The sequence below is a fragment of the Phalacrocorax carbo genome, chromosome 3 (genome assembly GCF_963921805.1).
Source record: "Phalacrocorax carbo chromosome 3, bPhaCar2.1, whole genome shotgun sequence".
NCBI classification, from domain to species: Eukaryota; Metazoa; Chordata; class Aves; order Suliformes; family Phalacrocoracidae; genus Phalacrocorax; species Phalacrocorax carbo.
In genome coordinates, this window is record NC_087515.1 from 67,261,423 (window position 1) to 67,281,371 (window position 19,949).

General features: G+C 41.6%; 1 protein-coding gene across 5 annotated transcripts; it reads left to right on the plus strand.

Moving 5' to 3' along the window:
• Nucleotides 1-548: 548 nt before the first annotated feature.
• Nucleotides 549-18,544, plus strand: SLC18B1 (solute carrier family 18 member B1). 5 transcript variants are annotated; one of them, XM_064447264.1, is made up of 14 exons: nt 549-619; nt 1,229-1,368; nt 2,470-2,565; nt 4,291-4,364; nt 5,256-5,403; nt 8,334-8,490; nt 9,980-10,116; nt 11,834-11,935; nt 12,902-12,993; nt 13,834-13,929; nt 14,728-14,802; nt 16,241-16,334; nt 16,457-16,503; nt 18,000-18,544. In XM_064447264.1, the coding sequence occupies exons 2-14, from the start codon at nt 1,237-1,239 to the stop codon at nt 18,070-18,072; spliced, it is 1,323 nt and encodes a 440-aa protein (XP_064303334.1). In that variant the 5' UTR covers nt 549-619; nt 1,229-1,236; the 3' UTR covers nt 18,073-18,544. The 5 variants fall into 5 exon arrangements, with proteins under 5 accessions (XP_064303334.1, XP_064303333.1, XP_064303332.1 ...); XM_064447263.1 differs by having other exon boundaries at nt 608-683; XM_064447260.1 differs by lacking the exon at nt 549-619 and adding an exon at nt 807-966.
• Nucleotides 18,545-19,949: the final 1,405 nt, after the last annotated feature.

Here is a 19,949-nt window from a genome sequence, read left to right on the forward strand (position 1 = left end):
TATGGAAGGCAGAGACGTTACAGCTCTTTTAAAACAGATGAATGCTTGTGCTTACAAGGCAAACCAGCAGTCAGTCAGTCCGTCAGTCCTACAGTAACTGCCAGCCACCCCCAAGGAATCTTGGAGAGCAAAGCCTGGCCGAAGGCGTTAAGTTTTCAGGAAAGCAGTCGGGTTAGTCAGCTGTAGCAAGGCCGAGAGTTCCCCGACAGCCCATCCCTTCTTTACCATCCAAACTTCCCTTAGCTGCACGAAGTGGGATGTACCTCTTGGGTCCCCGACCCCAGCCCCCCCAGCCCCTAGCAGTCACAGTAACACCACGGTCACAAACAATTTGAGGTCCTGTTTTGATACACTTGGGATTTACACTTCTATTGTGAGGCTTTTCTATCATTTGTATTGTTCTGCTTGTCGGAGACACCCTTCTAACGTCCAGGTGAGATACAGATGAGATACAGACGTACCCAGGCAGGTATAAAAGCCCGCTTCCTCTCGCGGCAGCTTTGCCCGCTGCCTCCTCGGTTTCCTTCCCCTGTGGAAGCCGCTGCACCGAGAGCACAGGCTGCACTTCGTGCTTTACCAGGTCCAATACAGAAGCGCTTCCCCCGAGCCGGACACGCAGGTACCCGGGGAGCCGGCGGGCGGCTGCCAGACCGTCCGAAGCCCAGCGCCTGCTGCCGCCCTCGGTGCTCTCCCCGCCCGGGCTAGCAACCCACGTTGCGCCCGACACCCCGCGGCCGCCCCCGGGGCACCCCTCGGCCGCGCTCCGGCGGGGCGTGGGTGGCGGCGGGCCGCCCCTCAGGCCGGGCATGCTCAGTGGTGGCGGCCGGCGCGGCGGGGCTGGCTTTGGCCCCGCCGCGCCGAGAGGCCGCGGCCGGTGCCAGCGGGGCGGCACGGCACCGCACAGCTCCGCTCCGCGCCTTGCCTTCCCGATGGGCAGCCGGGCGGCGGGGGGCGAGCAGCCCCCAGGTCGGGGGAGGCGCGGCGGGGCCGGGGGCGCGGCGGGTTTCGGGGTGGGCTTTCGGGGCGGCGGCGGGCCGGCACCGCGGGGGGAAGGCGCTGCCTCACGGCGGGGTCTGCGCTCCTCCATGGGGCAAAAAAGTAGCGCGGTGTGATGTAACTCCCCGGAGCCGGGACGGTGGAAGTCTTGTGAAGGTTTTAGTTTTCAAACTGTGTTTCCCCTCTTATCAGTTTATAAAACTTTTTTTTTTTTCTTGTTTTGTATTTGAAGAAGACAGCATGCCAGAGGCCGTCGGTGAGGAATCAAGAAGGCTGACGAGGGAGCAGCTATTTACGATGGCCGCGACAGCTTCTATAAACTTCAGTTCAATGATATGCTATTCGATCCTGGGACCTTTTTTCCCTTCGGAGGTAAACAAACAATTTAGCCCACTGCTCTTTAGGCTTTTTTTTTTTTTCATGTTTAAACTTTTAAATGGATTTCGAACACCGTGCGACCTTTATGGCTGTCTCTGAGCTCCGAGTTAGGTATTTCAGCTGTGGGAATTCCTAGTGATAGCCTGATGCTGGCTCAAATAGATTGGCGTGTATATAATGGTGACCTGGATCCTGCCCATGGACTAATTTCATCTTCCCTGTGGCTGCAGAGAAGGTGGGAAACTAATTATACGAGATAGAAGTTGAAATGGGTGCTTGGAGAAGTTAAATAGTTTTTTGCCTAGTGTTGTATAGCAGTTTGGTAGTAGAGCTGGGATGAAAACTCTGCCCGTGTCCTGAGTTGCATTTCAGTGCCTTAGCCACTCAATGACTTTTTATTTATAGCTACCTCTCTTTTAACTTATGCTGGGCCATCATTCGCTGTGTTAAAACTCCTGATATAGTAACCAGAGTGGGAAAAAATGATGTCTGTTTACACTGAGTGAATATAATGTTTAAATACAAGATTGAAAAAAGAAAGGTCGTGGTGGCTTTGCAGCAGAATTTAATTTCTCTCATGACCAAGTTGTTGCCAAGTATTAACAAAAAAAACCCATTAAGATTGTCTTTGTTATGAATGTACTGCTTGTACCCAAGGAAATGTATTTTTCCAGTTGCATAAGTAAAATATTTGCCTGATGCTTGTTATTGGGAGGCATGACACAGTGAAGATAACATATCTTTGTTCACTGCCCTCTCATCATATGAGGGATCAAAGCTTTGTAGCTACCTCCGTTGCACTCCAGCTGAAGCTACCTGTATAAAGGCTGGTCACCGGTTCAGCAAATAGCAGTGTTTCTACTCATTGAGGAATGACTGTTGCTTTTCCCTTGATTACACAGAGCTTGAGTAGAAGTGCGACAAGTCTTTAAATCACTGTGTCGTTACCTTATGAGCCCCCACTGCCTTTGAGAAAGGAGATTGTTTTGTAACTGCACTAACAGAATTTAAAAAAAAAAATTAAATGTACAAGGCATGAATGTTATTCACCTCAAGAATTTGCCTCCATCTTTACAGCTGTGATCTTCTTTGCAGGCAGAAAAAAAAGGTGCCAGTAACACCGTTGTTGGCCTGATTTTTGGATGGTTTGCTTTGGTCAATTTCTTGAGTTCTTTAATCTTGGGAAATTACGTAAGTATAAGTGAAGCTATAACTTATTTTTGTGATGACACAGATTGGTACATGAAGACAGTTCTCTAAGGCTGAGAAAAGCGATGTCTCTTCAGTAGCACTCCTGCTGCCTTGTATCTGCAGTAACCAGGGCCTGGCCAGTCAGTCTGCATCTGATCTAAGTCTTGCCAGTAGAATTTAAAAATTACTCTTCTGCAGATATTGAGGGTAGCGTAGGACGGCAGGCATGTAGCTGTTTTGTTTCTTTGGTTAACTGTTCTGTTTGCTTCAGAGTAATCTGCTGATCTATTCTACTTTCTATTACCTCCTTTCCCCCTACCCCCTATTTTATTTATTGCACTTACTTATATATTCTGTTCACCTTTGGCAATATTCTTAAGGTTTGAGGGTTTGGTGGTTTGGGTTTGTTTGGGTGGTTTTTTTTTTTTCTTTCCTTAGTGAGCTGCACCCCTTCCTCTTTTCTGGTATGTCGTCTTTTTCTTAACATTTCCTCCTGTTATGAGTCTCTGCGCTTAACTCTGTTTCCCCTTCTGCTTCATCATACAGCAATATGAGATAAATGTCTCCAGTTCTTGCAACTTCAGTTTTCCCACAGATTCAGGATTTTTTTCATGCTGGAGAAATTATGAATAAATTATAAAGCAGTTCATTTGTTTATATGCTGGAGCACCACTGTTGATGTGTTTTTGGCTAGGGCTGCTCAGGGTTGTACTCTAGGTAGGGCCTGCAGCAGTTTCACAGTCTTCTCTTTCTTTGGCTGGGCAGTCTCTTTGCTGACCCCATGGTGAGTGATTTTCCCTGGTGGTGAGGTGGCTTATCAAGGTTTCATACAAGTGCCATTGTAAGTCCAATCGTGGTGCCTGTGTTGGCGTTCAACTATGGCACAAGCCTCACCAACTACTTTGCAGGGGAGAGAGAGAGTAAGCATGACATCCTCACTGCAAACAGGTGAAGTGAGCTCCAATAGAAGTGGATGGTCCAGCAATCAGAAATCCTGAAGGTTTCAGTGAAACTCGTAAAAATCTGGGCTTTAGTAATAATGGCTGAAACACAGGGACCTTGTCCGGGCCTGAACAAGAAGAGAGTCTGAAATGCCTGCTGTCCTTAGGAGAAGTTCCAGTGTGGAATAAGAAGCTCAGATGTACTTTGTTACCTGATTGAGTTAGTTTTACGGTATGGCTCTTGTCCTTCACCTTGGTGATGGAGTCTGAAATAAATTAAGGTGGGGTCCTTTCCCTGGTAATGAATGGGAAAGCCTGAAGCTACCATGCTTCCGATGCCAAAGCTTTGGGCTATTAAAGCCTGTGGTAAATTTGCTTTAAAATTAGCTTCTGTTGACTCTCCTGGGCTGTATATGTGACAGGTATTGCTGAGTTTGCATCACTGACAGTGCTGGAGGGATATTACTTTCTGTTTGTTTAAAATGAGGAATACTGCTGTAAACTGCTGCTCTGCAGAAGCTGCAGCGCGGAGCTGTGAAATAGTTAACTGCACCATTGTCTTAACCATTCTGAAAACTGGGTTAAGTCACTTAACCGTTCAGAATATTTTTAGGTTCTCTATTGCATGAGGGCACACCAGCAGGAGCAGCGTCTCCAGATCTCTTAGTTACATACACTGTAAAGTGCCCGTAATGTTTCGATTTCTTAACAGTAAGTTACTTAGAAAGATTTTTTTGGTCTAGTCTTGAGATAATAACATGTAAAAATGGTATTTAATTTACAGCTTACACATATTGGAGCAAAATTCATGTTTGTGGCAGGGATGTTTGTTTCAGGATGTGTGACCATTTTGTTTGGGTGAGTAACTTTGGTTGCTTGGTTTTGTTGCATTTGTCTTATTATCATTTTCCTCCATATGAAAAGATGGACACAAAACAAAACTGGAAACTCTTGGGCCTCTTTCAGGTGTTGGTTAGGTCACCTAACTTTTTGCGTCTTTGCTTTTTATCTGTCCCTTGTAAAGCAGAATGAACACTTCTCCCTTTCAGTAGGTTTCAAAGCCTGTTTAGTACTTTGAAAGCAGAGGAGGAAGGTTCTACATATTTAAGTAACTATCATAGTTGATGAACAGCAAGAAGTCTGTTAAAGTGCAGCAATAATGGAAGTATTTATGCGTAATGTTTTAATTATTCTTCTCTTAAAAATAGAGAGTGGAAATGAGAAGCTTTGCCTGGCAGGCAGAGAGGCTAAGCCACTCATTTTAGCAAAATAAAAGTTTTATTAACAATGAGGGAAGCTCTTAATAGGTAGTTGTAACTCATTGCATCAGACTCCATATGCAGTTGCTTGGAACAGCAGTGAAATACAACAGAAAATGGCATTGGACTTTTTCACAGTTCAGGTTTTTTGTGCTCTTTTCACCACCAAAGAAAGGGAAAAAGGAGAAAGCTGCCAGAAATAGTTCGGTAGAGTTTGAGTGACTTCACCAATGTGATTTTAAAAGGTGTGGCAATAGAAAGCATTGAGTGTCTTGTAACTGTGTCCATCAATAAGTAAGAAATGATACTCCAGGGCCTTTAGTAGGTGACTTACTGCACCCTGAGAGATCTCCATTTACTGGTTTGTTGTTTTTTTTTGTTTGTTTTTTGTTTTTTTTTTTTTCTCCTGTGGGGTTGGGGGTGTTTTTGGTGTGTGTGGGTTTTTTTGGTGGGTTTTTTTTGGTGGTTCTCTTTTTCTTTCCCCCCCCAGAATGCTGGACAAGGTACCAAGTGGACCAGTGTTCATCGGTTTGTGCTTTTTAGTAAGAGCAATGGATGCAGTAGGTTTTGCAGCAGCAATGACAGCATCATTTTCAATCCTTGCAAAGGCATTTCCCAATAATATAGCTACTGTCCTGGTAAGTGCAAAAGAGGAAAAAAACCCACCCCACCCCAAAAACAAAACACCCCACAAAAAACTCCACAAAAATAAAACCCAAAAAACCAGTGCTACAGCTGAGTACCTGCAGTATGATAAATTGCCCCAGTAGGCGACCTAAAATCAGGAGGGGAAAAAAAAATGCTGTCTCATGCCAGCATATATGAAATTGTCACATAATATTTGTTTGTAATCTAGAATCGCAATCCTAGAAAAAGTTTAGACCTTAGCATAAGTCCAAATAGATAGAAATTAAGCAGTATGTATTAGTTGCTTACGCTTTGAAGGCAGCTGAGCACTGATGGCAGTAGTTATTTCTTCAATTGAAATCAGACTATTAAAATACTATAATACAGCTTTTAGTGACTACTTCTACATGGGTAGTAAGAATCCATGTGGATTGATTCAAGAAATTTGATTAATTCATTCAAATAGTGTTGATATTTAAATGTCTGAAAGGTGCAAAACTGGAAACAATTCTAATTTCATTTTTCTAACCTATTGATGAAAGTGATGTACGAGAAGAGGAGAGCTAGAACTTGAAATCTGGAGGGCACTATTTCTGGTCATCAATGGATTAATTTCAACCAGAGAGATTACCATTATTTAGTTGGTTTTTATGGTGTTAGGAAAAAACAAGTTTTGTATTTGATAAAATGCTGCTTTTTCTTTCCCTTTTTCGATAAATTCTGGTTTCAGTCCAAATACAGACTGGCAGAAATAAATGGGTTAAATTTTAATGAGTGAACAAATGTTAAGAACGTCCTTCAGAACATCTAATAAAATAGGAAAAGTTGATGCTTTTATTAATATTGTTGTTAAGCTGTGTAGTTTTGTCTGTATATATATGTCTATAAAAATATGACTTCCTAACTAAGAAAAAACTACTAAATTGCATCAACAGTGAGGAGCTGGCAATTTCTTTGGAAAGCGGGTTATACATTGTAATCATGTTTTGGATGTATTCAGTCAGTAAGGTTAAGGTTTCCTGATGGCAAATTTTAAAATGTAATTTAAATAGGTAAGTAAAGTAACCTTGATTTAAAGGGACTTAGTTACTTGTCTTATTATAAGACTTAAAAATAAATGGAATTCTGTGGTGACAGCATAATAATCGTTATGCATAGCTGAAAACAGACCACAATCAGTAGCGCTACACAGCTGTGGCTTGGTGGCTACCTTTGTTTAAAATCTTAAAAGGGTGCTGGCAGAAGACAGAATACTTTTAAATATTGGTCTGTCTTGCCATATTACATACTCTAATATCTTTTTCTGCATGAGAATAAAAGCTTTTCAAAGTCATATATGTAGACTTGCTGTCCTTGAAAGGACATGATGGAGAGTTTTTGTTACTGTGAGCTCTGCTCATGGTGGTGGGAGAGGCAGAGCTGGTTAGTTGAAGCAAGGTGCATAGGTGCATCCAATAGTAAAGTCATAAAGCCTGAAGGAATGGATGATGGATTTTTTTTTTTAGCCTTGCTTTCCATTGCCTTTCTTGATAGTGCTAGATACTGAAAAGCACTTTTCCTCTCCTTACTGTTTTGGCACCAGTTTTCAGCCCACCTTTTAGCCATCGGACACCCTAGAGAACATGTGGCGAAGTTATTAAATGTAGGCACGTCAGCCTTGTTGAAGTGGGAAGTTCAGCATCTGTCAACATGATCCCTCTGTTGGAGGAGGTTTGAACATCAGAACACAAGCAATATCACTGTTCTTAAAGTATCAGATTTACCTTATCCTCCCCTGATCTGTAAGGCCTCAGCTCCCACTCCACCAATAAGTCATTCACTTAGAGGGACTAAATGATGTGCAGCTTGATTTGAACTGAATTCTCACCAATCATAAATATTTTTTATGGTTGGTGAGCAACATAAATAAAAGCTTTATTTGAATGCAGTTAAGTTAACTCATGGGCATTCCATGCGCTGATGTGTCAAATCGGTCTAGAACTAATTTTGAGGGCTTGCTAGTCATATGCTGTTGTTAGTTATTTCCTCCCCTAAGAAGGGAAAAGGCTGGGACCCTTGGCTGACCTAGGGTAAAGAACCTAGCTATTGCTGTCTGTGCCTGCTCTCAGGCCATTTGACCACTCTGACTTGTATCAGTAAAATCAAAGATAAGGATGAATCTCTACACTGTCTCTCTGGGTCCCAGAAGTCAGCAAAAGTTTAACTGTAAGCAGTTATTACTACCAGCTGTTACTTGTTAAAAGGGGGTGGTCTAAGCATTGATTAGTCAAGTATTCGGGCAGATGGTGGCAGTGTTGGCTATGATGTTATAACACAAGATTTAAGTGTAACTGTATTATTGTCCTTTTGAAAATCAGTATCTTATAATCTGGCATCTTGCATGAAATTGTAGCCAAAATAATCTGAGTTATCCCCATTGCAATTTCACTGTTATTTCCTACCCCTAGTCAGTGAATCCAAACGGCTAGTTACGGAGATAAAGCTGTAACTTGCACGTGTACCTCCTCCCAGGAGATAATGAGCCATCCCAGTAGGCTTGTTTGGGTCCTCCCCTTCAGGCTGGAGTGTAACTGCAGGTGGGAGAGATGATCACTTCAGCCTGAGTTGTCCTACAAGCGCTTTCCATCAGTAGAGCATTTGTCTTGCGTCAGGACTGAGATGTGTGAGGTGACAGCAGAGTGGCTAATGCTGCAGTACGGGTGGTTCCACGTAGTGAAGCAAAAGAGGTGATGGCTGTCACACAGATGACTGTAAATTTCCTTTTGCTATCCCAGTTTGTGAAGGTTGCTACTAGCTGTTATCCTCCTTGGTGATGCAGTACCTTTTTTGCTAGCCTATGTTGTGCTGCTCCTCAGAAAAATGGATTGCTTTTATTGTTACACTAGAGTTTCTCAGCATTCTGACTTTTTTTTTTTTGCTTGCTTTCTATTTCATCCTTTAGGGCAGCCTTGAAATTTTTACAGGACTCGGACTGGTGCTGGGCCCACCTTTAGGTGGCTTTTTGTATCAATCATTTGGTTATGAGGTCCCTTTCATTACACTGGGATGCGTAGTGTTGGTCTTGGTGCCTGTGAATATGTGCATACTACCAAAATGTGGTAAGCATCCTGCTTCCTGTCTCCTTTGCTGACCTTAATTTCTCAGGTATATAACTGTGTTTTAGAAAAATATCAGTTTCTGGAGCCTGATACAACTCAGAGAACAAAGTTCCAGCTGAATTAACTTGTGATCTTGATCAGGCCCATGTTTTAATGCAAACTAAAATTAATGTGTGCAGATGGTCTGGAATGAATCCAACATCTTGTGCCCATCTCTGCAGACACTGAGAACTCTGTGTGGAAGTGAACTGAGGCAAACTTCTGTTTTCTTTTGTCTCTTTAGCTTCAGGGCTTGTAAAGAATCAGTTGTGTCTTCTTTACGTCAGCTTGTCATTGCAGCTAGGGATAGCTGCAGATAGGTTTTGCCTAAAGCAAGAGAACATGACATGTTTGAGCAGTTACCAGAGGGGAAAACCCCAGAATTACAGGGAGAACAAAAAGGGTTTATTTGTGCTGAATGATCCAGGATTTGATTAACATGGAAGAATGTTCAAGTTAATAAAGGAGGTGTTTAACTGAAGTGTTGGGGGTCATATAAATTTGATTAAAATTTAGATGGTCCTGCTTGGACAGAAAGTTAACTTAAAGATAAGTCTTCACACAAGATCGTAATTGCAGGGTTACAGTTCTGTTAGTCTTTTCTAGAATAAAAACTAGTAACTTGAAAAATATTTTTAAAATTTATTTTACTCTTAAATATGAAAACCTTGGAGAATAACTTCACATATATTGGCTTTTAGAAGAAACTTAAGTGGTTGGCTCCCCCCCCCCACCTCCCTGAGCTCTGAGATTGTATGGAGTCATGATATTACTAGCCAATTTGAAACTCTGTTAAATAGATGTTAGCTCTGAGCTGGTGGATGCTAGTGGATGAGCTTTTAGCTCTTTGTATACTTTGAGACGTTCAACTATTAAAGCACCAACAGCATCAGGAAGGGAGCCTGACTTAGAAGTGATATCTAACGATGACACCTCAAAGAGTCTTCCTGTCTGGAGTACAAATGGAAAATGTAGGAGACCCAAATGACTAGTTGCTTAAAAATTTGGACAGATCTCAACTGATAAATAGTTATCACTTTATTTGACTTTTGAAGCTTGTTTCTCTGATTGGAAATTAATGGTTCATGCATGTGTGCAGGTTGTTTTAAGTTGAGATGTATCCATGAGATATTCATTGTATAGGGCTAGCAGAGAAGTAACCATATTTTCACATAATTGGGAATAGTACATGCTTTTGTTTTTTTCAAGTTGGGGACTTGCAGAGTTGGAAGCTAAATTGTGTACTTTCCTTTTTTTCACCCATCAAATTTGGTTTATTTAAATATAAAACAGTATAATACATAATAGTTTAGTATTGACTTTCAGTTGTTATCAAGAGTAATAGGACTGCAAAAAGGGAAATACTGATCTCTTTTCTAAAGCAAGAATAACAATCGTGAACTTACACTGCTGAAAATAATGTGATTTTCCCCCTTTTCTCTTGAAACAGATTCGATCCCTAGCAAGGACTCCTTTTGGAAGCTCGTTCTTCTGCCAAAAGTCTTACTACTCTGTCTTACTATATTTTCTTTAAGTGCATGCTTGGGGTTTTTGGATCCTACAATGTCTCTATTTATCCTAAAGAAGGTAAGTCCTGTTAATATGTAGGGAAGCCTTGACTTGCTACATAGTAAATAACTGGTTTGAAATGTGGTTTAAATATCCTAAACAAAATTAAGCCTCATCCAACGACACTGCTTTAATTAACTCTTAATAATATGATTTCCAAATAACTTGATTTCCACAGTACTGACAAATCAAAGTTTCTATTGACACCATCTTTTGCTGCTGGATCTTGGTAACTTTGAGAATGAGGAAATGTAAGGCCTTCAAAAATGTGGGTTTTTTTCACTTAATTGGTTTTCAGCTGCAGAGTACCTTCTCTGAACAGGGCATAGCAGCTGGTTTTGTAAACAAGGGACTTTCTCCTCCTTTCTGAATGCAAATTCTGTAAAACTGCAACAGTCACTGACAGTGTTACGTCTCTTGATGTAGACATTTGGTTTTTGGGGACATGATGTCACAGGCCTGCCTTCTCTTACAGCAATGCCAAAATTAAACTGATTGTACGTATGTAGCCTGCCAGCTGACTTCTTCAGTCACTCATTAAAAACACAGATGCTGCTTTATTAATTTACTTTTAATTTATTTTAATATTTATGTATTTGCTTCTTACTTAATTTTATTTATTTATTTTCCCCATGGTGTCTAAGGTAATTAATTAGAAGTAAACAGTTTGTTCCTGTGTGAAGTTAAGCAATGCTTTTTGAGTGGTTTGTTTATTAATTGTTTTTCCAGGGAATAGCATTTTACAGGTTGTTGTACACCTACTTTTCGTCTGTCTCGTCCAGTACTTAGAGCACTCATCCAGGGTGGAGGAGACTTGGTGCTAACCTCTTCCATCAGTGGAGATGTGAATGTATGTCTTCCACCACCCAGGAGGGATCTGTAATTATTCCACTGTAGAATATTGCACACTGGTGTGACTCTTCTGCTTTTGCTCTGCTCTGTGCTATCAGATACTTTCTGTGAAAGGGCTGTAGCCTTCTTGGCAGGTGTTTTAACCACTGAATTAGAATTATTATGTGCTTGCATATGGCAAGGAAATACTGAATATTTATGTCTTCCATGCCACATGAAACATCTTGGAATACTGTCTAACTGGTAGTGAAAGCGCTTATTTGAGAGCTTTCTGAGTATGCTTCTGGTTCACTACATTTTTTTATTTCAATAAAGAAATGTGACTGCATTAGGAAGACATAGACCTCAGGGTGTTTGCAAAAACCCTCTTGCTCATTCTCATAAAAATCATCCTGTGGTTGAAAAGCCAGAGGTATGTTTTATAGCACTACTTATTTTTTAAGATGCACTGATCAGCAGTGGATGACTGTAGTATTTATGCTTTTCTAAGTGGAAATAAAACTGAAGATTGGAGAGGTAAAGACTAAATCCATCTAAATGTAAGTGTCTGAAGTGTTTGTTTCAAATGTGGCAGATATTGATGTTAGAATCCAGTGTGCTGGTGTAGGGACATAGCATAGTGTTTCCTCCTGAGATTATTCAGGCTTTATCCGAGTACAGTTGTGTCAGGTATTTTCATTCCATGCTTGGAAGTGGAAGGAAACTGGAACTCTGCTGATGACTTCAAATACTTGAAAAACCTCTCTGTGGTATCAGTAAAATACTTAAAATCATGCATTTCAACCTAAAATATAATTCTTGGATTGTCCTTTAATGAATGTAGCACATATGGTTTGTTGGTTTTTTGTTTTTTTTTTTTTTTAATTTGTCTTCCTTCCCATAGTTCAAACTCCCAGCTGGTTATGTTGGCTTGGTATTCCTTGGTTTGGCACTCTCATACTCCCTGTCTTCTCCCCTCCTCGGACTCCTAAGTGACAAACTGCCAGTGAGTACTACCTGCTGTTTGTGCAGGGTTAGTAAAACACTCTCTGCATGTAGTTAAACTGGAGGACTTCCCATATTGAAGCAATGGACGTAGGCCTGGTCCTCTAAAGGGATCTGTCTTTCAGGACCTTGCACGTGCACTGAACACTGCCAACTTGAAAGCTTCTCTTGCAAGGTCCAGGTAACACAAGAATGACCAGAATAGTGAAGGATGTTGGACAAGTATGCTGTAGTTGAAATATGTTGACCTTTTCCAGTGGACTAAGCACAAACTATTTCCAGCCCGTATGGAATGGAGAGTGTGAAAACATGTCCCAGTTATTCCATGCTTTTGTCTACATGTAATTTATCAGCTTTTGAGAAGAGTAGTAAAGATGTTCTAGTTAACTGTATTGACTTTATCTCTTAAAGATTGTAATATCCAAATTAGATCAGCACACTGACTGACTACAGTTCTCTAGCTCTTAACTGCACCATAGAAAGAGACTTTGGCAGTGATAGACCTAAAACTGCCTGGTTGACAGCCACTGCTAATTGATCAAGGAAACCTAGACTTTGAATACTGTGCACAAAGGACTGTGCCAGTTTTCTGGCACTGTTTTTTCCCCAACACAAAGTAATAATGGACTTTGTACATGAAAATTACATGCAATGCTATAGGATGTTTCTTATAATAAGGAAAAGTAAGACCTAAAATACTTCACTAACAGAGAAGTGCTGTTACTCTGTATAAGCAGCTGCTGCCAGTGCCTGAATTGGTGGCAAGGAAACATGAATTCAGTAGTTCTCTACGGTGTTCAGAACTGGCAGAGAAATTGTGAATTCCCAGTTTGTGTGTAATGATGGTCTTCGCAGGAGCCGTGCTTCTTAGGAGGTGAAGATTTAGAAGAGGATTATTAGGAAAGACAAAATAGTCACGTTACAAATTCACATCTTTAATAACACACCTCTTCCTTTTCTTTCACAGTACCTCAGGAAGTGGCTGCTGGTATCTGGAGGCTTAATGACAGCACTCTGCTTTTTTATGTTAGGACCTGCTCCTGTACTGCACATTGAAAGGTACAGAACTGCCTCTTCTTGAACCTGTCCCCTTATGTGATGTTTTTGTGATAGGTATCATGACCATAGTCATGTATGTCCACAAGTCTATAGGTCTATAGTTAGCACCTCTGACCAAGAAGTAGGGTATTTTTTTAACTCGAGGCTCTGAAACAGGCTCCCCAGGGAAGTGATCACAGCACCAAGCCTGTCAGAGTTCAAGGAGTGTCTGGTTGATGTTCTTAGTCTTATGGTTTAGTTTTAGGTAGTCCCGCAAGGAGCAGGGAGTTGATCCTTATCATGATCCTTATGGATCCCTCCCAATCATAGATATTCTGTGATTCTGTAACGCACAGAATTAGTCAACTCCTTCTTCCCAGACTCCTACTTTTTTAAAAAAAAGATTAAATAGATTTGAAACTGAGCTGGTGAGGAAAGGAAATCAGTAAAATCTTCAATATTCTTTTCCTTAGTTAAGTCTATTGGGGTATAATATATCAGGCTATAAATTGTACCTGGAAAATCCTTCACTTGTGCAACAAAGCAAGTCTGGAGCTTGGATATATGTATTGCTAAGTTAAGCTCATCTGTCCACCTCTTTTCTATGTGCTCCTCTTAAAATGAACTGCATTTGATAAGGAAGTATTTAACTTGAGCACATGATTTTTAAATTCTCTTACAAAGTCTTTTTCTAAGTATAGAGCTGTATTTTCAAGTCTCAGTGTTCATTTGAAGTCGAGTTCTTCTTGGCTTCAAGAAACCCAGTTTTCTGGTGAGTCATGGAGAGCTGATAAAAAAGCAAATGGTGTCCTTTTTGAAAAGTCTTCAGCAGCTCACTTCTTTGAAATGCCTCTCTTTCAGTCAGCTATGGATGTTTCTGCTAGTGCTGGTTTTGATTGGCTTTTCCCTTGGCATGAGTGCTATCCCAGTGTTCCCAGAGATACTGCACTGTGCATAGTAAGTAACTCAGTCCAATACATCTTTCATGTTAGTGATAGTAAGAAACTACAACTAATGTTCAGGAGTGAATGTGAAGGGGGGTTTTGCTGTGGCTTTTTCCCCACTTTTTGAGACAAAGGCAGCAAGTAATCCTTAAATGTTTCCACTGCTCGTCTTAGTTTGTTCTGACTGAGCATCCCAGTCATTACACTCCAAATATTATTTCTTAAATGTGTATATCAGTAATATGAACACACTGAAGGCCATCAGACTTTGGGTCTCATAGTATGGGGCAACCTGTGTGTAGTTCCATATAGACAGGATTTATTTCAGCTTCTGAGGATGATTAATAGCAAGCAGTTTTCACTGGATTTTCAGCCTGCATTGTCATTAACAGTTGCACCTACAGGAATCATACTTGTGCACAGTACAAGGTCTGTGATGTGTCTTGGCAGCAGTGACTAGAAGGGTCTTGATTTACTTTTATTAATATGTTCCTCTTGGAACAAGGTCTTTCCTTCTTAAAAACCACCTGTCAGTGTGTTACACTTGCCCTATGAAACACGGGGAATGAGTGATGGTGTGGAGTTAGGAATCTCACTTGGAAGATGTCAGAGATAAGAAGTAGCACTGCAATCCTCCAGAGGGGCAGCAAAGAAGAAAGTACTGGGTAAACAGACATGATTCCACTGTACGCGTTTGCTTGTTAACTATTCATGTTGTGTGTAAATTAAAAGAGGAAAAAAAAACTTTATGGGGAAGGCTATAGACTGAGACACAATAACATATTGCTCTAACTGGTCTGTCTTTCTGCAGTGAGAATGGATTCGAGGAAGGTCTGAGTCTGCTGGGATTGGTGTCTGGGCTTTTCAATGCCATGTGGTCCCTTGGGTAGGTATACGGTCACCTTTTTGTAAGCTATGAGCGTTCAGTTGGTCTACACTGTTGCCATACGAAAGCCTGTAGCATTACAACCAGAAGCCTTGCGCTGCAGTTGTTGTGTTGACCTTGATTCAAAAGGTTCTTGCTAAACAGGTGCCTGGTGGACAGGCTAAAACAAAGCTTCTTACCCAATAGAGGGAATGGTGTCTGAACTTGTCTTCCTTGAAGTGTATTGCCCTGCGTATCAAAAGGCTGCAGTGATTAAGTGGATGTTACCTTGCACTTCCGTGTCATCATTTTTCTTGTCACAGAAATATGTAATGCTCAATACAGAGAGAGGTGAACCCTAATTTTTTACAGAGCTAAGTCTACCCATATGGAGTAAGCTAGAAAGGATCTGCTCCTGACAAATTATGTTCTCCCTTTTTCACTTTCCACATTTCCTCCTTTTGTCTGGGATAGCTTAGGGTAGAATCTTTTCTTCTTTCAGCCACAGCCGTTATTTAAGGTCTGTTTTGCGTAGCTTAGCAGAGTGTGTCTGAGTTTATTACCCACTGGTTGTCACCGAAATGAGTGGCAGGTGGTACTGGCTGAGTTGTCACTCAGTGGGAAGTGATAGTCTCCCCCTATTGACAGCCACTTCCAGGATTTTTTTAATCTGTCCTTGTAGTCCTCTGTGGCTGCAGGTGGGCTTCAGTGGTACAAATTTGCACCATTTTTTCGAAGGTAGCTGAAGTTCTAGCTGTCCTGTTTATTTGGTGTAGGATTCAGTACAGATACAGTTAGTATAAAATTACCAAACCCCACTTTTATGCTGTTATCAAACCCGATTTTAGTATGTGACTTGCTTCCAGGAAGGCTGTCTAGTTTTACGCAGTTTTGTCCCTTTCTGTAGTAAAAGACTGTATCATGTAAGACCTTTCATAAAGTGACAGCACTTGCATAACCTTTCATGGCATTCTTAGGCATGAAGGTGCAGGGCAGTTACATACAGCATAACCTTGCAGTGACCATGTCTGTCCCAATATGCCTCCCCACCTGCCTATATTCATCAGTCCTTTGTCTTGAAATTTGGAAGACTTGCATTTTGAGGGATGAGAGTTTAAATTTCTTCTATGATAGAATTGAGGGGTGTAGATGTCCTGTTAGAACATGGCATTTAATGGGGCCTCTCAGCCATTCGAGATACAAAAAAGAATGCATTCAGCTTTCTGATGTGGGTCCTGTTTCCAGCTGAGGAGGTAACTAGACAGGTTTATTTGGGCCATGTCAAACAAAGAATTAATACTTATTGTGGGTTATGGGAAATTGAAATCTGTGGTAGACAGTGTCTTTGACAAAGGAGAGAATCAGTGGAGGGAGGCCACAAAACATGACATATCATATTCTCAGAGAACTTTGTCTTTTTTTGTTTGGGATGCCAATATGTCGTCATGATTTGTTGCAGGGCGTTTGCAGGTCCCACTCTGGGAGGATTTCTATATGAAAAGCTGGGGTTTGAATGGGCCTCCGCCATCCAAGGAGGATGGGCACTGTTAAGTGTAAGTAATTACACATTTTTTGCTTTTTATATCTATTGCAATTATAAGCTGTTGCATAAGGTGGTTGTTGTTGTTATTATATATATTATATAATATAATAGTAACTGACTGTTTCCTCAAAGGGTATTGCAGTTGGAATATTCTATATCACTGACGCAACAAGGAGAAGGTATGCTGAGATATTTATTCTTTATTTTACTTGCAGTCATGTAACGCAAACCTTTGAAAGCTGTGCTTCAATTTTTTCACTACCAACCTAATAATGAATGACAGGATGAGCAGTAAAAACATTGCTTAAATACTTTGTGTGCTTTTTCCTAAATCCCTACTGACCTAAACCGAGACCTAAACCAGGCAATGCCTATTCTATACAAGCAACAGGATTGTGGCATTAATGAGCAAACCTTACTGATGGTTACTCCAGGAGGGTGTCTGTGAGCTGGAATTGGCTAGATGGCCACATCCAGAGAGTAGCGGTCAATGGCTCAATGTTCAGATGAAGATCAGTGACAAGTGGTGTCCCTCAGGGGCCCGTATTGGGACCAGCACTGTTTAATATCTTGACCAACGACATAGACAACAGGATTGAGTGTACCCTCAGCAAAGTTGCAGGTGACACCAAGCTGAGTGGTGCAGTTTACATGCCTAAAGGATGGGATGCCATCCAGAGGGACCTAGACAAGCTTGAGAAGTGGGCCCATGTGAACCTTATGAGGTTCAACAGGGGCAAGTGCAAGGACCTGCACCTGGGTCAGGGCAACTCCTGGTATCAATACAGGCTGGGGGGTGAAGGGATTTAGAGCAGCCCTGCAGAGAAGGACTTGAGGGTACTAGTGGATGAAAAGCTGTATGTGAGCTGGCAAGTGCGCTCACAGCCCAAAAAGCCAACCTGGGCTGCATCAAAAAAAGTGTGGCCAGCAGCTCAAGGGATGTGATTCTGCCCCTCTGCTCTGGTGAGACCCCACCTGGAATGCTGCATCCAGCTCTGGAGCCCTCAGCACAGGGGAGACATGGACCTGTTGGAGCAGGTGCAGAGGAGGCCACAAAAATGATCCAAGGGCTGGAACACCTCTCCTGTGAAGAAAAACTGAAAGAGTTGGGGTTGTTCAGCCCAGAGAAGAGAAGGCTCCAGGGAGACCTTATTGCAGCCTTCCAGTGCTTAAAGGGGCGCTATAGGAAAGATGGGGATGGACTTTTTAATAGGGCCTGTAGTTTAAAGCCATTACCCCTTGTCCTATTTGCTAAAGTATGATAAATTTAGACTGGATATAATGAAATTTTTTTACAATGAAGGTGGTGAAACACTGGTGCAGGTTGCCTGGAGAGGTGGTAGATGCCCCATCCCTGGAAACATTCAAGGTGATGTTGGACAGGGCTCTGAGCAACCTGATCTAGCTGAAGATGTCCCTGCTCACTGCAGGGGGGTTGGACTAGATGACCTTTAAAGGTCCCTTCCAACCCAAAACATTCTATGATTCTGTGAAACGATAGGTGCAAAAGCAATAGTACGTGATTCTATGCAATAGCAAGGAACCAAATCCAGTGATTCATGTAGCTCTTTCCACATAATGTGTGGCTTTTTTGCTATTATGTTGGTAATGAATAGAAGTATCTAGAGACTACTAATCTGTTTCTTCCCTCCTGTTATTTTCCTTGTGCAAACAGTTCCAGTTCTAGCCTGCAAAATCCTCCGGGTAATAATGAAGAAAGAACTCATCTGATGGGCAGTGAAACATAGCCAGATATACTTTCAATTCTTTGTTTACTGTTGTGGTTTAACCCACAACAGTGGTCTTAACAGTGTTTCATTATCCTGGAGCTGGGATACATGATCCTGTAGTGAACAACCAATTGTGGTTTAGTTGTAGCTGCATTACTGTTTTGAAACACTGACTGCCTTTGTTTTGGAAGACCTCATTATTGGCTGAAGTGATGAGTAACCCTCAGATGTCAGCCCATTTGTGTTCCATATACAGTGCACCACTATATGTGAAGAGGTGTGTTTTCAGATGTCTGCTTTCTATACTTGAACCTGCTGTGCATTATTCTTGGGTAAAGCTACTATTTTGCTACCATGATTTTCTGTATTTTTTTTAAAGAAAGTTCATTATCTTGTAATACTTTAACTGATAACATAATGTTGAAACAGAATTTGAAGTGACAAAGCATTAAGCACAATATTGTTTTCAATAAACAACTTTTTTTCCTAAGTTTTGTGATTTTTCTTAGACAACAAGAGTCTAAAAGACTTTGTGTCTACCAGTACTTGTATTATCTTGAAAGTGCCTGAAAATCTGAGGCAAAGGTAATGAAGAGAAGACTTAGAAAAAAACTAACTGATCTTCAGTCCTGGAGGAGACTTGGCATCGCGTGTGTGTGTGTATATACATACACACAGAGATGTATGTATGTTTGTCGTATGTATGAAGATGTGTGTGAGATCTGTTTTACTAATAAATGCCAGCTGGAATGTTTTTACTAATTGCCTCTGCAATAGTAAATCTATCAAAAGTCTAGGGCTACTGTTTTCTAATAATGGGGGGAAAAGCCAAAATCTCCTCACCTTCTCCAGATGCTTGGTGAAAAAACTCAAGGGGAACTAAGACAAGGGCATGCCTGGGAAACTGACTCTTGGTTGTGGCAAAAGTCTTTTAACTTGTCCTTGAGCCCAGAACTGGGTCCTAGAAGGGGTTTTCTGTGGTACCCATCTTTCCATGAATAAGAAAAAAATGGTCTAATCCTAGCAATTTCCCCTCACTTTCTCTTGTGAGTAGCTACTGGAATTTACATGAGAAATACTTCTTTCTCTGCCAGAGGCCTTTTTGGGGCACTAGAAAGAGGAATGGCTCTGGTAGCCAGCTGAACTGTGAAGCATCGGGATATCAAAGGGCAGGCTTCCCTAGGAACATCCTCCTAGGCAATAGCTCCCTTTCCTTTTGTATCATGTGTTAGACTTCAGTGAAACTGGAATGTACACCCTGACCTATTATGAAGTCCTGACTCTGCCGGTGCTGATGGTGAGGCAGGTGGGAAGCTGCTGAGAAGACTAGAGGTAGGCACAAGGTGCACAAGATGCAGACGTGTAGGCATGAGACTTAATTATCTCTTTGTGGAATGACTTCTTCACTTAACTGACTTGCGCTGTTAGGACTTGAAGTGGCTGGGATTACCAGAAAGAGCACAAGTGTCATTGCAATTAATGAGCTGTCCTGCAATGCATGAACTTCACCAGACCTCCAGTGGAAACTAGACAGGCTTAACTAACCGCTCTAGCTTTCTGGCAATGCATCTTCTCCCCTCTTCATTCTTTCACAATCAAAATGGAGGTGAAAGAAATCTGAAGAGGAATCCTGGTTTCCAGGTTTGTTCAAATCAACTCACAAGCATGTTCTCCTGCCATTATTATACAGGGATCCTGGAACCATGGTTAAAGCAGAGCAGCAGGATCTCCTCTGCAAAACTCGGCAACCCTCTGGCTAGTGCTGTGCCTGTCTCACGTGGTCGCAGGTTTAAATAGCCATTTGCTGCAATCTGTGAAGCTGTGATAAGTAAGGACTGTGCAAAGTATAGACAAATTATGCTTGGCTAGATCGGAGCAGCCCTGAGCTGGGGGGG